Here is a 21,678-nt window from a genome sequence, read left to right as displayed (position 1 = left end):
ATGCTCGCTGCAGTGTGGGAATAATTTGAATACTGCATTGACATAAGCCATGCATCTCAAGGTGGACATACTGAACACCTATGAAAAGGTATTAAAAAAATAAATAAATAAAAAGATTTCCCTGTTCATCAAAAATCAAAATTTATTGTATATGTTTATCGATTTCAGAAATATAGACGTGCCAAATTGGATGATTTTTTTAATACGCTCTTATTATGTCTCACAAGTTAGAAACCAAACCACATACTGTTGCTTTTAAGGGAAATCTCTTGCTAAAGGCTAACATAATGTTTCATTAAACACCTAATTACTCTATGATGATCATTCTGCAAAGCATTCAATGCCAATATACAGGTCAAATAAATAGTGCCTTCAAAAGTAACATAGAAAACATTGTTGCATCTATGCATCTGTGAAATACAACAAGCTGAACTTAGCAGTCAAAATTCATTTACCAAGTAAGACTTCTGACACAAGATCAATACTGGTACCTGGTTACTGTATCGTACAGGACTCCTGAAGGTATAAAGGAATCCAAAGATCTATAAGAACTCATTAAACATTCACTTACCTTGGAATATTTGTTTGGTGAAAAGCATCCCTATGAATGACAGCAATCCACTTACAATGAAGGTTTCCGTTTTTTGGGAAGGAAAACACATGGACCTTAGTTCCACTTGGATAATTTCCATTACAGTGAGGATCACAACACTTGTACACCATTGTGAAATCACTCACTAAAATTGACAGTCGCAAAACGACAGTAAGTAACACGCAACAAGCAGTACTACAAAATCCACACTTTCAACAACACATGGCAGTGTGTACCTGTCGTGATGTCATTAAAGACGCTGGTGATCACTACATCTTGTTGCTTCACAAACAATACTTCCCCTTCCAGCTGCTGGTTTCACAACGCTTCTACAGTGATGACGACCAGTAGTCCAATTATGACCCACATCATCTTGTTTCCTAGCACATTTCATATGAGGACGGGGATACCTATTATCCTTTCCTCGCAAACTCCACTGCTGCCCTGCAACAACTCATTTCGCCTGTACTAAATACTATGCGACACCTATATCTAACGTACAAAGACATTTATTTATTCTTATCTCCTAGGTCTTGACTCATATGGGCTTCCTATCATGGCTTCACCTACAACCTCTCAATTGCTTCTCTGCACCTTCTTTCTCAGTTTCCCATTCTGGTCCACCCCTCCAATTCCTGGGATAACCTGCAGGCTCCGTCAATAAGGTATCAAATGTCCCACATGCCCAGTTGTTGTTCTTGTCAAAAACTGAATCTTACAATTCACTGGTGACGTAGTTTCCACAACTTGATATGGCCCTTGATACTCCCTTAAAAAATTCTTCATCTTTCCCTTCAGAGTATATGAAGTTGATAGCATCACCCATTGACCAACCTTGTACTGCAGCACTCTTGCTGTTTGGCTCACTCCTTCCTCTTGTATTTCCAGTGCCCATGTATTCACCCTGTTCCAAGTTTGCCCATGTATTCACCCTGTTCCAAGTTTGCCCATGTGTTCACCCTGTTCCAAGTTATTTTTATCACCCTTGCAAATTCATTAACTTATTCTCCCATCTTGCCATTCTTGGTTTTCAGCATCTTGAACGATGATGACATTTTATGACCATATACCACCTCATATGGTGGCAGTCCTTTATTTATATACTGTTTTGAGTTGTACACGGAGGCCACAGACTTTAAACAGACATCCCAATTGGTATGGTGTGTGTCCACATAGCACACTAGCATTTTCCCTATAGTTCTGTACACCCTTTCTGTTCTCCCATTAGCTTGAGGATATAAAGCACTCGTCCTCAATTTCTTCACACATAACAGCTTACATGGTTCCTTGAACAAATCCAATGTAAAGTTGGTTTCCTGATCTGTTATTGTTTCAGGTACCCCAACTAAAATATACAAAGAGTTCACTAATTCTGTGTCATTGTCATTGTGATCTTTTCCACACATCTCAAAAAATGATCTATAATTCTCAGTACGTATTTATTCCCTGTGGGTGTTTTGTTGAAAGGACCTGAAATATCAGTCCTGAGAAATTCAGATGTTGCTGATGCTTTAGACAATTTCTGCAATGGTAGTCTCATTTGACACAAACTTGCCTTCTGTGCACACTGTATGCAATTCTGCGCATAGTGGTTCATGTCCATCTTCCTGTCCTTCCACAAATACCTCTCCGCTACTCTCCTGTTAGTTGTCCAACATCCTTCATGACCTGCTAACAAATGATTATGTCTCTCTTGTGACACTCTATGATTCAACTTCGGTAACACTACTGTTCATAGTCCCAGCTTCGATTCTCTGCACAGTAGCCCATCTTGCATAGAAAACTGTGATTGTTTACTAAACTGCCAACACTCTTCATCCGTCTTCTGCATTTTCTGCCATTCCTTAAGCTCATTACCACCAATTTGCAATACTACTACTTTTCTGTGAAAGCCAGCTGTATTCCCATGTTTCTTTTGCGGGCTTGTGTATGACCTCAAAATCAAACTTACTTAGTCTTACCACCAATCATGTCAACCTACCAAATGGGTCCTTCCGTCTCAGTAACAATTCCAATGCTGTATGATCTGTTATAACTCGAAACATTTTCCCAGAGAGAGAACAATTGAAGTAGGTGATTTCGTTAATAATGCTCAACATTTCTTTTTCCATCTTGGAATAATTCCTCTCTGTTGAGTTCAGTTGCCTTAATGCATAGGTTACCAGGTCCTCTGCACCCTCTATTTCTGGAAACAGCACACAGCCAAGTGCGTGGTTTTATGCATTGCATGACAGAGTGAATTCCTTATTGAAATCTGGAAACACTAAGGTTGGACTTGATGTTAAAGCTACTTTCAGTCTCTCAGAAGCATGTTGAAAACCCTCTGGCGAAACAAATTTTGAACCCTTCTTTAGTAATTGTGTCAACAGTATAGCGACATTTGCAAATGTCTTTGTAAATCTTTGGTAATAGTTTGTGACTCCGAGGAATGATTGTAGCTCCTTCACTTCTTCAGGTACAGAAAATTGATACATAGCTTTAATCGATCATGGGTCTGTCTTAACCCCATCCTTATTTATTATGTAACGAAGGTACACCACCACTTCCAACACAAAATTACACTTTTCCATAGTCAACATTAAATTCGCTGCCCTCAGTCTCAGGAATACTTCCCTTAAATGTTGTATGTGCTGATCCGTATCACTCGCATAGACAATTATATCGTCAAGATACACCAAGCATTGCTGTGGTTTCAGTTCTCTGAGAACTCCATCTAACAATCTCTGAAATTTCACAGGTATGTTCTTTAATAAGAAAGGCATCCTGCTGAAATGATGATGACAGTACAGTCGAGAAAATGCTGTTTTTGGCTGATCTTATGAAGCACTATTTAGCTGATAGTAGCCACTCCTTAAGTCCGCCATTAAAAAATACTTGCACCAGTCCAAATACTCTATGGTTTCCATAATGTTTGGCAAAGTGTAGGCATCCATTATAGTCTTAGGATTCAGACATCAATAATCGCAACAAAAGCTATACATCAGTGTTTCATCCGCTGATTTTTTGGGTTCGACAATAATTCCTGACCCCCTCCCCATGGGCTATTAGTCTCCTCAGAGATCCCATCACTTGTCACTTCAGTAATCCTGTTGATAAATTCTTCCAGAATCAGCTGCAAGTACCTCAGAAATCTGTATAGTGTATGGCAGAACTGTGATTTATTTCTTGTTGGTATCTGGTACTGCGTAATATGTATAGCTGGCAACCACCAATTAGGAAAAAACAAATCCCTAACCTTCAAAAGTAACTCTTACATTCATCCCTATCACATCCCTTTAGGTGCTTTGCCTTTCATTGTAATGCTATTTCAGTAGTGACTGACGACTGACTTTGTCGACAACCTTGTGTCCCACTCTTCTTCCTCCTCAGTACTAAAATAATTCACAAATATAGGCACAATTTTCTCATCATTTACCTCTCTTATGCGTACGTCACTTTTCTTTACTAAGCATTCTGCCTGATACAATACTTCATTTACGTTGATCAACCAGAACATTACAACTGCTTACGTAATAGCTGGTATGCCAGCTTTGTTATAGATAACAGTGGTGGGACGTTGTGGCACAGAACCAGTGAGGCCTTGGTAGGTCACTGGAGGGAATTGGCACTGCATCTGCACACACAAGTCACCTGATTCCCATAAATTCCAGGAGGGGGGAAGGGGTGATGAGCTCTGACATCATGTTCAATAACATCGCAGATGTGCTCAGTCGGGTTCAGATCTATAGAGTTGGGGAGCTAGCACATCAATTGGAACCACCACTGTGTATCTCAAACCACTCCATCACACTCCTGACCTTGTGACAGGGCGCGGGCGTGTGTATTCTGCGACCAGCATACAATACTCCTTGACTGACCACCATGGTGCCTTGCAGGAGCTCCACTGGACGCATGGAGTCAAGGAGCAGATCCCCTGGCAGACAACGAATTCACACCCTCCCATCAACATGGTGAAGAAGGTATCAGGATTCATCAGATCATGCAATGCTCTGCCACTGCACCAACATCCAGCATTGGTGGCACATGCTCATTTCAGTCATAGTTGCTGATGTTGTGGTGTTAACATTGGCACATGCATCAGTTGTAGGCTGTGGAGGCCCATTGTTGGGAATGTTCAGTGCACTGTGTATTCAGACACACTTTTACTCTGCTTAGCATTGAAGTCTCATGTCAATTCTGCCACAGTCCGCCACCTGCCCTGTTTTACCACTCTGCCCCCAGCCTATGACACTTGCCATCTGTAATGAGGGGTAGCTGCCCAACCCCCACCCCCCCACCCCCCCACCCCCCCCCCCCCCCACCCCTGATGCCAGGACGTGGTTTCAGCTTGGTTTTGCCACATGTTGAAGACACTCACCACAGCACTCTTCGAACACCTGACAAGTCGCGCGCTTTCCTCATTCTACACACAGACCGCATTATCACTTATAATAATGGATATAAACCAGAAATTGTGAGACAGCTCTTTAACAAGAAAACAGGTAAAAAAACTGTGACCTCATCTACACTAGGTGTCACACCAGAGGATAACTCCACTAGCTTCATTTCTATTCCCATCATTGGCAAAGAATCTTATAAAATAAGACGACTCTTAAAGAGCCATGGCTTTATGACTGCATATTCTATGAATAACAGCCTCAACAAGAACTTGGTCCACTCGTTAAAGAATACCAATGACAAATTATCTCATTCTAGGGTGTACAAAATTACCTGTAGTGATTGCCCGAGTTATTACATCGGCCAGACAGGGAGAGCCTTCTCAGCTAGATAAAAAGAACATATACCCATGAAAAGTGGTGATGGCACGTTTGGCTCGACTTTTGCCAAGCACCTTGTTCAATTGGCCCATGCTCCCAATCCACCAAGTAACACAGAGCTATTAAATTGCGTGGTTAAAGGCACTAGGCTTGATATCCTTGAGTAGTTGCAAATCTTTAAACACTTGTTGCTTGATAAAGAAAACATTCTTAATGACCAGCCACAACTGAGAAATAAGAACTTTTTCGAAGGTTTTCAACATGTGCTTCACCAGTCCTGATGTTATGTTGCCTTTGCAGTAGCTGATGCCTGACTCCACTTTCTTTAATCGAATAGTAATGTATTCAAAATTGAGGAATAATTTTGCCGCATAATAGGTAGTCTTTCTTACGGGCTCCAAATCTGTTTATAGGGTTCTGGTTCTCCTCAGAAGTAAGTTCGGTTATATATTATGTCATTAACAGTTTTAATGGTTATATAAATCCAATCCTAACGTAAAGGTAGCTACTGTTATGCATCTATATTTCCAAGCGCACATGCACATGGCCATCAGCACTGCTGTTTCTCTTCAGCTAAGTAATGTAGATTTATGACTGGGTACTACGGTGCTATAGTTTTGTATTTGATGTGGCCAAAATTTGGCATGCAGTAGTTTAGCCCAAATTATTTTGGCTGAAACCTAGGTAAATATTTGTTTCTATTTGCAACTGAGGCTGACGTGTTATATGTTTAATTATCACAGTTGCTGACAGGGCTGCACGATGTTAAAAATTCTTAGGCAAAAATCTGTGTCCACTGACATCCTTATGTCCTACTCATGTAATTTACACCATGAGGGGCTCCATTGTTCATGTCTCACTAGATCAGCACAGGCAAGCGACAAGTGCACCCATGTTCAACAGTATCTTGCAGTTCTCCTCTCCTGGTACTCCTATGACTGCACTGTCCACCTCTACATATGGCTTTTTGGTATCTCATCTTACCGGAAATGATTATAGGTGGACATCAGGTTCCCTTTGATTTTTAAAATAGGGTTTATCCCCAGTTCTCTACCTCTGAAACTACTTAGACCTCTGCCTCTACCCTCATTGTCCCAAGGCTGGTGACAGTGCCTCCTCACATGTCTCGTTTTCTCAGACCTATAACACCTTATTTTGGTTGAGAATGCTGTTTGTCTAACTTGCACTCTGGTTGACATGTCAATTCCTTCACCTTCTATTGCCAATCAGAAAGCTTTGCAGAAATATGTCGGACCTCATGTCTGTACTCATCTTGACATTTCTGCTCAGCCTATCATATAGTCACCTCATTTACTACAGTATTCTGTCCCAACTCATAAGTACACCCATTGATCTGTATGCAGATTCTTCCACCGAATTCACGTGCTTTTTTTGTTACCACGCCCAATTATTCTCTAAAATTTCTGACACCATTCTGCTTCATATACCTGTGGAATAAGACCTTCTTAAATTCCTCATATGTTGTGGCTCCCTTTAGTGCCACCATATATCCCAGGTAAGTGTTTGCTTCTCCTGCTAATCTCAGTTTCGCTACCCTTAAAAGGTCCATGTCACACCATCCTTCCACCTGTGCCAAATTCTATCTTCCACAAATTCTTTGCACATCTTTAGTTGATTTTTCAGAAAAAATAAGGAACTAAACTCTTGAGTGACAAATCTATACCTCGCTGTGGCAATTGCGATTTCAGTATTCCTCGTAAGTCCATGTTACTTGCTGTCAACTGCACTAACCTTTCTGATAATATGCAAACTGCCTCTGGTTCTGACGTACCTAGTGTCTCTGACTCTGCAGAAGCTTTGTCCTCTCCGACTGACTCTGCAGAAGCTTTGTCCTTTCCGACACTCACTTTGAAACACCAGTACTCACAGGGCAAACAAAATAAAATATATTACCCTAGTTCTTATGTCAAATCAGTAACCATTTGGACTCTCAGCAGAGCCTAGCCATATGATTGTAGTGTTTACATGTGAAACATACCACTGGTCTGATTCTGTACATGGTGCTGTATGACCTTCTAAGCTATACTGTTTACATCTAACAACTACCAGCCAATCATGACCACATTACCTCTGAAGTGCGACAGATTAGTTGACTTTTTACATGTAACAAAATTCACCTTACAAAAAGTGAGGCAGTCAAGCTCTTCCCATGACTAAGTATTCAACAACAATTAAATTTTCCGGACTCACCGTACCATAGGCTGTAGGTACAGATGTTGCTCTAGAAAGGCAGTGTCAGTGAACTGACACCAGTAACTGGAGTCAGTAGATTTGTTTTATGCTTTCAAATACCTTTATTGGAGTTCAAACAGCCAGCATGTCTGGCTGAGCCTGTTGCCTCCCTCATATGTGTGCATGATGTCCCACAATGCTGACAGAAGAGCAGCATGGCTGAGCAGTGGTGTAATGCCACTACTTCCGTCAGTGATGTCCTCCAGCTTCAGCACCAATGAAGCAGTGGCTGAGGCACGGCTGTTGTCTCCAACACTGCAGCAGCGTGACCCACAGGAGAAGCCCTGTGGCCGGCAGGCTATGTCCCATGGCTCAGCTTTGTGTCTTGTCTCTCAGGGCAGGCTGTCCTAATGTGAGGTCAAACTGCAGATCCTGCAGTGTTATGGATGGCACCCCAAATGTCGTAGCTCTGCAGTGGTAATGTTGCGATTCTGACACTTGAATGTTTCAGTACAAAAGTGTGTAGGTATTTATACACACATGGACAGTACTTGCTTCGACTTTGCTGTGCACTTATATACTAAACACTACTACGATTGCTGGTGTGGAAAGGCTTCAGCCTTCTTCTGCTTAGATGCTGCTGTGTCAACTATTTCCACACCTCACCTCGTGGCTTGCCTCACAACACGCAACAACTGTGTTGTGTTTTGTAAGGCATAACATCCACGCTGACCTTTGTGGGCCCTGCGTGGACAATGCCTGTTTCTTCACTGTCTTGCAGGCCACACAGTGCCACAGTAGCAACTGCCCGTGACTCAGGGCAACGAAAATCATGGGTGTTGCTGGGGCATCAACACATTCAGCAACCATCTGCACTGGTACGCACACAGGGCTACTTCGAGGATGGCCATTGCACTGTACATTGCTGTTGGAAATAAACACTTAATGCTGTCACTGTTTCACTGTGCACAGACCACCTGTCTCCCCCACCATTTATCTCACCCACCCTCATGTGTAGTAATCCAGAATAGGCTGGGTCACTACAGTACTATGTAAGGTAGAAAAGAACAGTTGATATCAAGGGGAGCTACAGCCATAATTTTTCTCCAAGGCATGCAGCTTGGCTGTATCGTTAAATGATGATGGCACCCTCTTGGGTAAAATATTCTGGTGATAAAATAGTCCTCCATTTAGATCTCCAGGCAGGGGCTACTCAGGAGGATGTCATCATTTGAAGAAGCAAAACTTGCGTTCTACAGGTCAGAGCATGCAAGTTTACATCCCTTAACATTGCAGGTAGTTTAGGAAATTTTAAAATAGAAATGGATAGTAGTACTTTAAACATAGCTGCGCTACAGCAACGGTTCCACGTAAATCAGACTAAGAGCAGCCGACCAGTTGCAAAGGATAAAGTAATCTTTACCTAGGTTTCAATAGATATAAATCTATCTTCTTCAGAAGACGGCAGTATTATAACAACATGAAGTGATATGTCCTTATCGTTTAGGCAAACATCTGCATAGTTACATTAATCATATAAAATATAGCCCTGAAAACAGGGTTTGTCAGACAAATAAAATAGGTACATAGAAGTTGCAGAGCGCCTAAGCAAGCCTGACAAACCCTGTTTTCAGGGCTATATTTTATATGATTAATGTAACTATGCAGATGTTTGCCTAAACGATAAGGACATATCACTTCATGTTGTTATAATACTGCCGTCTTCTGAAGAAGATAGATTTATATCTATTGAAACCTAGGTAAAGATTACTTTATCCTTTGCAACTGGTCGGCTGCTCTTAGTCTGATTTAGAAATGGATAGGTTGAAGTTAAAACATTGTGGGGGGATTCGTGAGTTTGGGGTAGGAGGAACAGGGCTTCTGATCAGGTGAGTACAGGGTTATAAATACAAAATCAAATAGGGGTAATACAGGAGTAGATCCTGAATAAGAAAACAGGAATGCTGGTAAACTATTATGAACAGCATAGTGAATGCATTATCATAGCCAATATAGACACAAAGCCACTAGAGTAGTACAAGTTTATATTCCAGCTATCTCCGCAGATGATGAAGAGATTAAAGAAATGCATTATTAGGTATAAGAAATTATTCAGATAATTAAAGAAGACAAAAATTTAATTCTGTTAGGGGACTGGAATTAGATTGTAGGAAAAGGAAGATAAGGAAAAATAATAGATGAAAATAGAGCAGAAAAGGAATAAAAGAGGAAGCCTCCTGGTAGCATTTTGCACAGAGCATAGTTTAACCATTGCTAATACTTGATTAAAAAATCATGAAATAAGGCTGAAGATGTGGAAGAAACCTGGAGATACCAGAAGGTTTGAGATTCATTATAAAATGGTAGGACAGAGATTTCGGAACCAGATTTCAAACTGTAAGGCATTTTCAGGTGCAGATATGGTCTCAGACTACAATTTATTTGTTATTAATTGTTGAGTAAAACTTAAAAAATTGCAAAAAGGTAAGAAATTAAGAAGACGGGACCTGGATAAGTTGAAAGATCAGAGGTCGTTGAGAGTTTCGTAGTAGGCAACGATTGACTACAACAACAGAAAGGAATACAATGGAAGATGAATGGGTAGCTTTGAGATATCAAACAGGGAAGGCAGCAAAGGATGAAGTAAATAAAAAGGCAAGATCTAGTAGATGACCTTGAACTTCACAGAAGATATTGAATTTAATTGGCGAAAGCAGAAAATATTAAAATGTCTCAAATGAAGAATATGTAAGAGAACACAAATGTCTAGAAAATGAGATTAACAGGAAGTGCAAAAGGACTAAGCAGGAAGGGTTAGAGAACAAATATGGAGACATATAAGCGTATATAATTAGGGGAAAGATAGAATTGCCATTGGAGAAGAGAGTAGCAGCCGTATGATTATCAAGAGCTCAGATGGAAAACCAGTACAAAGCAAATGAGGGAAAGCTGATAGGTGGATGGAGTATACAGGTATAGGGGGTCTATGTGAGGGAGATGAACTTGAAGGTAGTATTATAGAAATGGAAGAGGGCATAGATGAAGATGGGAGATACAATACTGCAAGATGAACGTGACAGAGCACTGAAAGATCTAAGTTGAAACTGGGCCTCTGGAGTAGATGACATTCCATCAGAACTACTGATATCCTTGGGAGGGCCAGCCACGACAAATCTATTCCACGTGTTGTGCAACATGTATGAGACAGGTGAAATACCCTCAGACTTCAAGAAGAGTGTAATAATTCCAGTTGTGTGGAAAGCAGGTTTGGCACATGTGAGTATTACTGAACGACCAGATTAATAAACCATGGTTGCAAAATATTAACTACAATTATTTACAGAAAAAGGTAAAAACTGGAATAAGCCAATCTCAGGGAAGATCAGTTTGGATTCCAGGGAAATGTAGAAACGTGGGGCAATACCGACCCTATGACTTCTCTTAGAAGTAGGTTAAGGAAAGGCAAACTTCCATTTATAGTATTTGTAGGCTTAGTGAAAGCTTTTGACAGCATTGACTGGAATAATCTCTTCGAAACTCTGAAGATAGCAGTTGTGGAATATAGCGAGTGAAAGCCTATTTTCAATTTGTGCAGATAGCAATTAGAAGAGTCAAGGGTCCTGAAAGCTAAGCAGTGGTTGAGGAGGAGTGAGAGAGGATTGTAGCCTAACCTTGACGTTATTCATTGTGCACATTGAGTAAGCAGTAGAAGAAACCAAAGCAATATTTAGAGAGGGAATTGAAGTTCTGGGAGAAAAAATAAAAACTTTAAAGCTTGCCAATTACATTGTAATTGTGTCAGAAACTACAAAGAACATTGAAGGACAGTTGAACAGAATGGGAATGGACAGTGTCTTCTAAGAAGAATAGAAGATAAACATCAACAAAAATAAAAGAAAGTTATTGGAATGTAGCAGAATTAAATCTGGCAGTGCTGAGGAGATTAGATTAGAAAATGAGGTTCTTGAAGTAGTTTATGAGCTTTTCCATTTAGCCAGCAAAATAACTGATGATGGCCCAAGTAAAGGAGATGTAAAACACCGACTGGCAATGGCAAGAAAAGTGTTTCTGAAGAAGAGAGATTTATTCAAATCAAATAGCATTAGGAAGTCTATTCTGAAGGTATTTGTTTGGAGTGTAGTCATGTATGGAAGTGAAGTGCGGATGGTAAAAAGTTTAAACAAGAAGAGAATAGAAGCCTTCAAAATGTAGTGCTGCGGAAGAATGCTGAATATTAGATGGGTAGATTGCATAACTAATGGACATACTTAACAGAATCACGGAGTACAGAAATTTGTGGCACAAGTTGCCTAAATGAACGGGTAGGTTGACAGGACACATTCTGGGACATCAAGGGATCACTAGTTCAGTATTGAAGGGAAGTGTGTGTGTGGGGGGGGGGGGGGGGGGTTAAAAATATAGAGGGAGTGTACGAGATGAAGTTCAAGGGAATATTTATGTTGGAGCACTAGAAGTAGGAAAGAATATTAGTGTTAATGGCAGATAGATAGGTGAAAGAGACTGAGTAGCCATGAGTGCCAGAGTACAGAGCAGCTGAGAGTGGCAAAATAGATAAAGAGACAAAATACAGAGAATAGTGTGGCATTCAGTAGCTAGAAATATGTCAACACAAAATGTGATCGTAAAGAGTCAAGCAGGTTGAAAATTATGTTTCAGTGTCAGGCAAAAACTTTGTAAAGCAATAATTTGAAGCTTCTAAAGTTTTCATGATAGTCATAAAAAGAAGGTTAATGATATACTGGTACTGAAAACAGTTAAACTAAACTGTTTCTAGGCCAAAACAAACTATTTATAATGTGGGAGGAAGTTAGTGGCTTTCAGCCACCATTGCAAGGCCATCTTCTGAAGTGTGTGAATGTAGCCCACAGTCGAGAAAAAGATAAGTTATTGGATGTAACAGACAGTGTTGATTTAAGACAGGAGGTGACATCACAAAAGGCAGTAAACAGTAGGTCCCTCCTCTGCCCCACACTGTTATTTACTGAAGGAGGAGGAGTTGATGGAGAACCCAAGAGTCTCTCACATACATCTCCAAATGACAAACATGCAAACGAGTGTTCTAAAATAGTGTTCTGCGTGTGAAAAGAAGTCAAAGAGTGTAACCAAAAAGGAGAAAATAGAGACGAAAATGCGGTCATAGAATAGGTTGCATTTGGCAGATGATGTTGAGGACTAACACCACAGAGGCCATCCCTGTACAGTAGGAGCCCCATGAGCTGAGAGCTCCAGAACTGAATTCAGTATACAAAAAGATCATAGGACCTGAGAAGATGTATTACATCAAACTGTTAGGAGATGACTGCATGATGCAAATCTCCATTCACAACAACCATGGTGAGGAATACCCCAGAATTGGCATCAGGTGTCGTTAATGGATAAACTTGGATCTGTGTGTTCCCTGATAACTGCACGTGTTTCAAAACAACCCAGTAGTATCAAATGCCTCCAACACTGTGTTCCAAATGGGCAACAATGTGTGCTGGAGTGATGTTCTGGGTGACTTTACATGGGGCCATTGTAACCTCTCTTGGTTGTTGGATGTAATCTCACTCCTATGTAGTACAGGGATGGAATTTGCAACCCAAAGTCTGACTGTGTAGCCAACATTTTGGTGTTTATCCTGATGGATGATAAACTGCATGCTCATTATGCTCTTGTCATGAACATGTTCTTATAACATAGTAGGATAACGAGAATGGAGTGGCTTGCCTGTTCCCTGGCATGAGCCACATAGAACTTGTGTGGGATTGATTTAAAAGAGTTGTTCTTGGATGTCAGCAGTGACAAAATATTTTGCAAAATGAGTGTGTATGCATGCCTCAGATAAAATTTTTGATTTCTGTATCACAAATTTTGAAATAACAGGGTGATGCAAAACTTTTGGTGGTGTGTATATAAGAGTGTAAAATATTGTTTTTCTGTGTATGTTTATATTTTTCTTTATCCGAGTAAAATCTGTTGTCATTCTGCAAAAACTAAAAGCCCATATAAAGAATTAATACAAAACAGTAAATTAAGCAGTAGTTAAATGAGCAATACAGTAATTTTCAAGAATTTTTAGTGAAGTATAATGGTATAGAATTTTATGAAAAAAATGAAGAGTGATCAGGAAATGTACTTACTGTTTAAAATTCCTGGTGTTTCAAAACCGATTGGGGCAGTATGAGACATTGCTCGTGTACTTGTTTTGGTAAGCAGTGCTTAGAGCATGTCGACAGAAAGTTTTCGGGAAGAATACAAAGGGCACAAACTAAAACTTAAATGAATTTCAAAGAGCACAAGAGTAAGAATTAAGGGAGAATTATTTCAGATAGTGTTCTGGAGGCGTTTCCACTGGAGGAAGCCATATAGCACAGTAAAATTTTGATGGAAAAATTATTGGCAAACTGGCTTGTCTGATGTCAGGAAAATTATAAGTAGGAGCAACAGACCATTATGTACGAGAAAACACATTGGGAGCTTGGCTGAGGTTACACCTATACCAGATGACAGTCCATCTTAGTTACATCATAAGCTGGTTTTTGAACATTTGACCTTGATTAAGCGTGAAAACGTACAGTCACATAGGCAGTGCCTTTAATTAGTGTACCAAAGTATATTTTAGCTGGTGACAATATTTACAGAATTAGGCAGAAACGCGTTAACTGAACCTGGCTTACAGCTCTCAATACATCATCACACACCCAAATGTCTGTAGTTGAATGATGCTAATTATTTAGTTGTATACTGGTTCACTGTTACCATTGACTGTCACTGGTGGCCATCTAGCTATGACTGTGAGGTCAGCATATTTTGTGTCATAGAAAAATCATGTGAGTAATTGCAGGCAGTTCCAAAATGATCCTGGCGGTTTGTGTCTAAATCCCATGTGCCAGAGCAGCAAAATTGATTATAATGGTATGTCCGAGCAGCTAATTCAGTAGCATGAAACTGTCTTGTCAGTTGGAATTAGTTTCAACCTCACAAGCTCCTTGAATTCTAATGAGTGCTATCGTCGATCTTACATAAATCTTGTGAGTTATGTACACCAATTTAATTGAATGGCAAACATCCTAATAATAATTTGATTTTACCAAACTAGTTTGTTCTTTCTTTAATGTGTACCTGCCCTTTATTGTGGTATTCGTGCAAAGCTCCATCGGGTTCACATATGGGAGCACAGTGTGAGAACAACTGCATAACAGGTAAGGACAGGTAGGCCAACAGGCAGCTGGACTCAAGTGCACAGCATCCGAAGGTAGGATTGTGTTGTAATTAAACCACACACCTTGGTAAGACTACTACTTATCACCTCAGGCAGGTTGTTTGAGATGACATTGCAAATGTGAATCTCTGGCTGAAACTTCCTCTTGATGTAAATTGATTTGTTCAAAAAATTCCAGAACATTCATAATTTTTTGCCATTGTTGTGTTTGACCGAATTGCGGTTGGCATTCCTGAACACACCAGCATTTTTAATTTGTAATTGTCGGAAGCTTCATTGTTGTATGTCTGTTAGTTATTGTTCAGTGCTGTGTTGAGTAACATGTTGTGTTGCACAGTTCCTGAATTTCAAGATGGCAAAGTTAGAGAAACAACATGTCCGTAGTAAACTTTGCGTGAAACTCAAGAAAACCTTTACAGAGACACATCAAATGAGGTAGGAAGTCTACGATGATGAGCACTTAAACCATACTGAATGTTATGAATGGTCCACATGGTTTAAAAATGGCTGGCCAGAAGTTAAAAGATGACCCTCAATCAGGATGCCCTTCGACATCACTCATGTCAGGAATATCAACAAAATTGTGCTTGCAAGTTGAAGACAGATTGACTGAGAGATTGGAGCAGAATGTAACATTTCAGTTGGATCATGTCATAAAATCCTGACATAGCATCTTGGAATGCATTGTTTTGCTGCCAAGTTCGTCCCACGGCTTATGAGTCAAGACCAGAAGAATCTTCGTCTCGCAATCTGTGAAGAGCTTTTGGATCGCGCAACTGAGAATGAGATGGTTCTTAAGACAATCATAACTGGTAATGAGCTGTGGGGCTACAGTTATGGTGTTGAGACTAAGGTTCAGTGTTCACAATTGGTTGGGAAAGGTTCTCCAAGACCAGCAAAAGCTCCTCATGTTAGGTCAAATGTCAAAGCCATGCTGATAGTTTTATTTGATGTTGAAGGATTAATTCATCGTGAATTTGTGCCACAGGGACAAACTGTTAATTGATAGTTCTATCGGGGCATGTTACATCGCCTGCAAGAAAATGTGAGAAGGAAATGTGGTGAGACAATTCATGGCTCCTGCATCATGATAGCGCACCCACACATTCATCCCTGTTGGTGCATGACTACTGCACAGAAAAAGAAATCACTGTGCTGCCTCATACTCCATATTCTCCAGACCTGGGTCCTGCAGACTTTTTTTTGTTTCCAGAGTTGAAAAGCCCCATTGAAAGGAAGAAGATTTGCAACAATAGACAAGATAAAAGAAAATTCACGGACAGCACTTCATGCGATCCAGAAAAAGGCATACCGAGATGCTTCCAGTAGAGAAAACGGAGTTGGGAGCAGTGTATCAATTGTGTCAGAGAATATTTCGAAAGAGACTTTGCCAAAGGTCAAGTTCACTTTTTGCCTTGATGAATCATTAAATCTGGCGAAGATTTTACATGTTACATTAAATGGTCTTTTGATGTGGTCATCATTTGCACAAGATGTAATTGAGATAAAGTAAATGCTGGGGTATTTTCATCAGCAAAATGCAGTTCAGGAGAGTTAATAATGGGGTCTAAATAGGGTATTACTAAAGACCACCTCCAGAATTCTGATGATCTTTCTGCTGAGGGACTGCCTCGATATTGCTGTCTCCCAGCTACATGTGGCATAGTTTTTATATCCTCCAAACCAAGTTTTTCAGCAATGACAGTAGCATCCTTCATAATTTTGTCTGCAACTTATTCAGGACTATCATGATAAGTTTTCAACAGTTGTAAAATTAATTTAATATGCTGCAGTTCCTTGGCTGCATCCAAAGCAAAGGATTGGAGAATATCGATGACTGGTTCCATCAAAGCTGAATATTTGGATATTAAAATTAAGCTAAGAATAAATGAAAAGCCCGAAGCAGCCACATGGAGATGGAAAGCAGTTTTTATAGTCAAACTGTTCATTTGATAACGATTCTAAGGATATCATTAAACAGAAAAATTCTCCTTAAGAACTATGACATTTTTGTGTTTCCGATTCCACCTTGTTTCACATACTTTGGAAATGTAAGGTACCTTAATAACATCTTTCACAAGGTCAAGATTTTCTTTTGCCAAAAAGCCATTGATGGTCTGTGGAATTCATTTAGTGTCTAGAGCTTTCAGCTCAATAAATCCAACAAACGTTTCTTCAGCTTTGTAGGATTATGCATCAAAGTCCAATCAATAATTGTTCATTTCCAGAGGTATAAAATGTTCCATCCACTGTACTTGGAGTCACAAATGGCAGCAGTTGAGTTTTTGGGCAGTTCTGCACACCAACATCACACATCCCCTGACAGCCAGTCAGTGTTCAGTAGTATTCGGAGCACTCTCCTATGAATATCGTAGGCAATGTGAGTATTAAATGTGATTGTAGTGAGTTATTTAGTGAATTTTAATTTCATCTGTTGTAAGTTGTCATGCCCAATGGTAATGGTAAGCAAGAAATTCTACACAGGCAAGTGAGAGACATAATTTGCAGGATCCACACTTTCATTAAGAGGAGAGCACAAGTATGCGCATATTGTAACTCGTATGCAACCGACAATAATGCAGTCTCCGTCCATGCCTCAACCTGCAAGGACTGCCATCATTCATGAATCAGCACATAGTACAATATACATTTCTGCCTTTTTCACTTTCTTTGTAATATCTGCCTCAGGCAACCCCATGTCATTTGTTATATTGACCGGTCGCTAGCTTTCCTTCTTTTTCCTGTGCACGATGTGTTTCTTCAGTGCCACATATACTGATTCAATTCATTCCTTGTATAACTCTTCCACAATTCCTTCTCCACAATGCTCATCTCACAGAGCTAAGTCATAAGCTCTCAAAATATAAGACAAGAAATAATTGATTTAATTATTTTCCTGTTTTCTTCTACATTTTTCTGGGAATACTTATTAATTTGTGCAACCATTGAAACACTTGAAAGAAAAGCTCCATCTGCTTCCAGTGCCGCTCTATGAAAGTGGGTTTCTATGTGCTTCTTGCACTGGTTGTGAATGTCTTTGAACTTGCAGAATGGCCTTATGAGGTCCCAATATGCCTCTAACAGAGTTCAGATTTGGCAGAAACAACTTACAATATTTACAAAAGTGCATTTTTTTGTACCAGCAGTGTGCCAACTGTGGCGAGTAAGTTTCCAACCAGCAATAAGTGAATTTTTACTTTAAATGTGTGGCATCTTTCACAAATTTATTAGACACAGGAAGTGTCTAATGACCTTCCAGTAAGTCTTTCTTTCATTAGGTCGATAAAACTGATGCTCAATCAACATATCAACAAATATCAATTCCATAGCAGTCATCCAGTGCAGAATCTGTATCAGGGTCCAGTTTCAAATTTGCAAAAGGCTAATTCTATCATGAACTTTTGAAATGCTATTGCACACTAACCCACTATCAGATTATGAGAAAATTGGCAGTCAGTGACTGTCAATGTTTTCCCCCTACCCCTATCACAAACATATCTTTGGAAGTTTTGATGGGCCACTCATGCAGTCATTAGAAGATAGAACACCAGCACAAGGGTTCTAAGTTAGTTTTTGAGACTGAGAGTCGTTATTGTGAAATAAAAGTTTCTCTCATTCTCTACATCTTCATCCTCCATATCACTATAAAGCTTCTGTCTTCAGTTTCTTCTTTACACACACACACACACACACACACACACACACACACACACACTGCAAAATACAAAATGGAAAATATTAAAGAACTGATGTTTTATTATATTGATTTTCAGTTGAGCGCTTTATCCAACACACCACCAGCCCTGCTTCCTACCATTCTAACACAAGATTTGTTCAAAAATATTTCTTCCTTTTTTCGTAGCACTTGATAAAATAATGTTAAATTTGCTAAGGTAAGGCTAAAAACAAATAATTTTGAATTTTACTTTGTACTATTCTTACCAAAATGAAAAAGAATCTGATTAGACTTTTCGATAATTTCCTATCAGCAATTTGAAAACATGGTGACAGATCAGTGTGAATAGGGTATGGGTATGGGTTGAAAAGTTTTTCAGGTTTAAACAGGGGTAGGGCCTGGCCTTCTCAGATCTGGCATTCTGCTGATGGATTACAATGCGGGGCCACACATGGCGACGGCAATGCAAAACCATATTGCAACTCTTGGTTGGGAGTACCTACACCATCCACCTCACAGTCCGGATCTTGCACAAAGTGACTTCTATCTGTTTCCTGCTTTGAAGAAGACTCTCGGTGGAAGGCACTTTGGCACCAATACTGATGTCAAACAAGCCATTCAATGCTTCTACCAGTTTTTCCATTCTTCTCCTAAGAATCTGCATTAGTATTTTGCAACCATGACTTATTAAATCCATAGTTCAGTCATTTTCACACCTGTCAGCAGCTGCTTTCTTTGTAATACCTTCAAACCTGAGGGTATTTTACCTGTCTCAACATCTTGCGTACCAGATGGAAGAGTTTTGTCAATTTCTGACAAAATATCACCTACTCCCGGTGCCTTGTTTTGATGTAGATTTTTCAAAGTTTTGTCAAATTCTTCTGGCAGTATTGTGTCTCTTATCTTATCTTCATGTTTCTAATAATATTGCTTTGAAGTTCATGTCCCTTGTATAGACCCTCTACATACTCCCACCCTTCAGCTTTCCCTTCTTTGCTTTGGACTGGTTTATCACCCGAGCTCTTGATATTCAAATAGCTGCTTCTCTTTTTACCAAATATCTCTTTAATTTTCCTGTAGCAGTATCTGTCCTTCCCCTAGTGAAATATTCTTCTAAATCTTTACATTTGTCCTCTAGCCATTTCTGCTTAGCAATTTTGCACCTCCTGTCTGGCTCATTTTTTAAACATTTGTATTCCCTTTCACCTGCTTCATTTGCTGATTTTTTTTTTTTTTTTAATTTTCTCCTTTCATCAATTAAATTCAATATCTCTTGTGTTATCAAAGGATTTCTACTAGGCCTTGTCTTTTTACCTATTTGATCCTCTGCTGCCTTCACTATTTCATCTGTTAAATCTACCCATTTGTCTTCTACTGTATTCCTTTCCCCCATTGCAGTCAGTCATTGCCCAATACTCACTATGAAGCACTCAACAAACTCTGGTTCTTCTACTTATCCAGGTCCCATCTCTTTAATTTCCTACCTTTTTCTAATTTCTTCAGTTTTAATCTACAGTACACATCTGCCCCCATAAACGCCTTACAATTTAAAAACTGGTTCCTAAATATCTGTCTAGCAATTATATGATCAGTCTGAATGAAACCTTATTTTGTCTCCAGGTGTCTTCCACATATGACTCTTAAATCAAGTTTAGCAATGATTAAATTATGTTCTGTACAAAATTCTACCAGGTGGCATCCTCTTTCATTTCTTTCCCCCAGTCCATATCCACTTACTATTTGTCCTTCTTTTCCTTTTCCTACTATCGAATTCCAGTCCCTCATCACAATTAAATTTTCATCTCATTTAACTCTTTGAATAATTTCTTTTACTTTTATCTCATCATACATTTCTTCAATCTCTTCATCATCTGCGGAGCTAGTTGGCATGTACTTAAGAGTGTACTGTGATAGGTGTGGGCTTCGTGTCTGTCTTGGCTGTGATAATCCATTCTTCATACTGTTCATAATAGCTTACTCACATTCCTATTCTCTTCTTCATGATTAATCCTACTACTGCATTACTCCTATTTGACTTTGTATTTATAATCCTGTATTCACCTGACCAGAAGTACTGTTCCTCCTGCCACAGAACTTCACTAACATCCACTATATCTAGCTTCAACCTATCCATGTCCCATTTTAAATTTTCTAACCTACCTGCCCGGATAAGAGAGCTAACATTCCACACTCCGATACGTAGAATGTCAGATTTGTTCCTCCTGATGACGACATCCTTCTGAGTAGTCCCCACCCAGGGAACCGGATGGGTGACTATTTTACCTCTGGAATATTTTATCCAATAGTAAGCCGTCATCATTTAATCATACAACCAGCACACCAAGGCCTTTTTGGTTGATGTTACAAGGCCAGATTAGTCAATCATGCAGACTGTTGCCCCTCAGGAATCGCACATTTATCTGGCCTCTCAACAAATACCCCTCCACTGTGGTTGTACCTGTGGTACGGCTATCTGTATCACTGAGGCACACAAGCCATCCCATCTACAGCAAGGTTCATGGTTCATTGGGGGGGGAGGGGGGGGGGGGGAGTGATATGACATGTATTCAGGCATCAAGGAATAACTTCCATGTTCCATGATACTTGAGAGAGCTGTGGATGGTTAAAAACCTAGGGGAAGACAGAGATTGGAATAAGGCCAACAAATAATGGAGGATGTTGCAAACCAGTCAGGAGACTGATTAGGTCTCCCCTCATCCCCACCCCATAAAAAAAAGAAAAAAACCACCTACATCACAAAGATAAAAGAAAGCTTCTTTCACCGAAAGATGTAATTGTGATTGTTGTGCCACAATAGTCTTTATTCTATTATTTTATCTGCTCTTTCTATTTGCTTTCAAAAGTTATTTTAGTCTTTTCTTCTGTTATCTTTGTAAAGGCTCACATCACAAAAACGTTGTACATCTGTTGATTTTACCTGAGAACTATTAGGCAAGAAATAGCAATTTGTTTCTTTGCAGTCTTAATACTTTTCAACTCACTGAAAAGTGCTTTGGTTATGTAGCTTGTTATGTACGTTATTTTATAAATTATGAGAATGCTGTTATAGCCTTGCCTTTGGGAGGGAGGGGGGGGGGGGGGGGGGGGGGTGGCAGATGGTGTATTTCAAAACGTCTTCTTGTGCAGTATACCCAGTGTGTTTTTGTTCACCTGTCGTCTTGTAATTTTTTTTATAAAAATTGTAAAAGATTATACTTAGCACCTTTCAAAAGTA

General features: G+C 39.7%; 1 protein-coding gene across 2 annotated transcripts in view; it reads left to right on the top strand.

The window, feature by feature from the left end:
- LOC124596286 (probable DNA-3-methyladenine glycosylase) overlaps positions 1-21,678 on the top strand; it is an 80,198-nt gene that overhangs the window by 24,413 nt on the left and 34,107 nt on the right. Inside the window, exon 1 of one of the 2 annotated variants that reach the window (XM_047135378.1) lies at positions 17,083-17,147. The exons of the other annotated variant lie outside the window; for it this stretch is intronic. Coding sequence (XP_046991334.1) covers positions 17,146-17,147 — 2 coding nt within the window. The 5' untranslated portion in view covers positions 17,083-17,145. Of the gene's footprint in view, positions 1-17,082; positions 17,148-21,678 lie in introns of those variants that run through there. 2 annotated transcript variants of the gene reach the window in all.

The sequence above is a fragment of the Schistocerca americana genome, chromosome 2 (genome assembly GCF_021461395.2).
Source record: "Schistocerca americana isolate TAMUIC-IGC-003095 chromosome 2, iqSchAmer2.1, whole genome shotgun sequence".
NCBI classification, from domain to species: Eukaryota; Metazoa; Arthropoda; class Insecta; order Orthoptera; family Acrididae; genus Schistocerca; species Schistocerca americana.
Note: the sequence above shows the minus strand (reverse complement) of the source record. Positions and strands in the feature narration are given on the sequence as shown.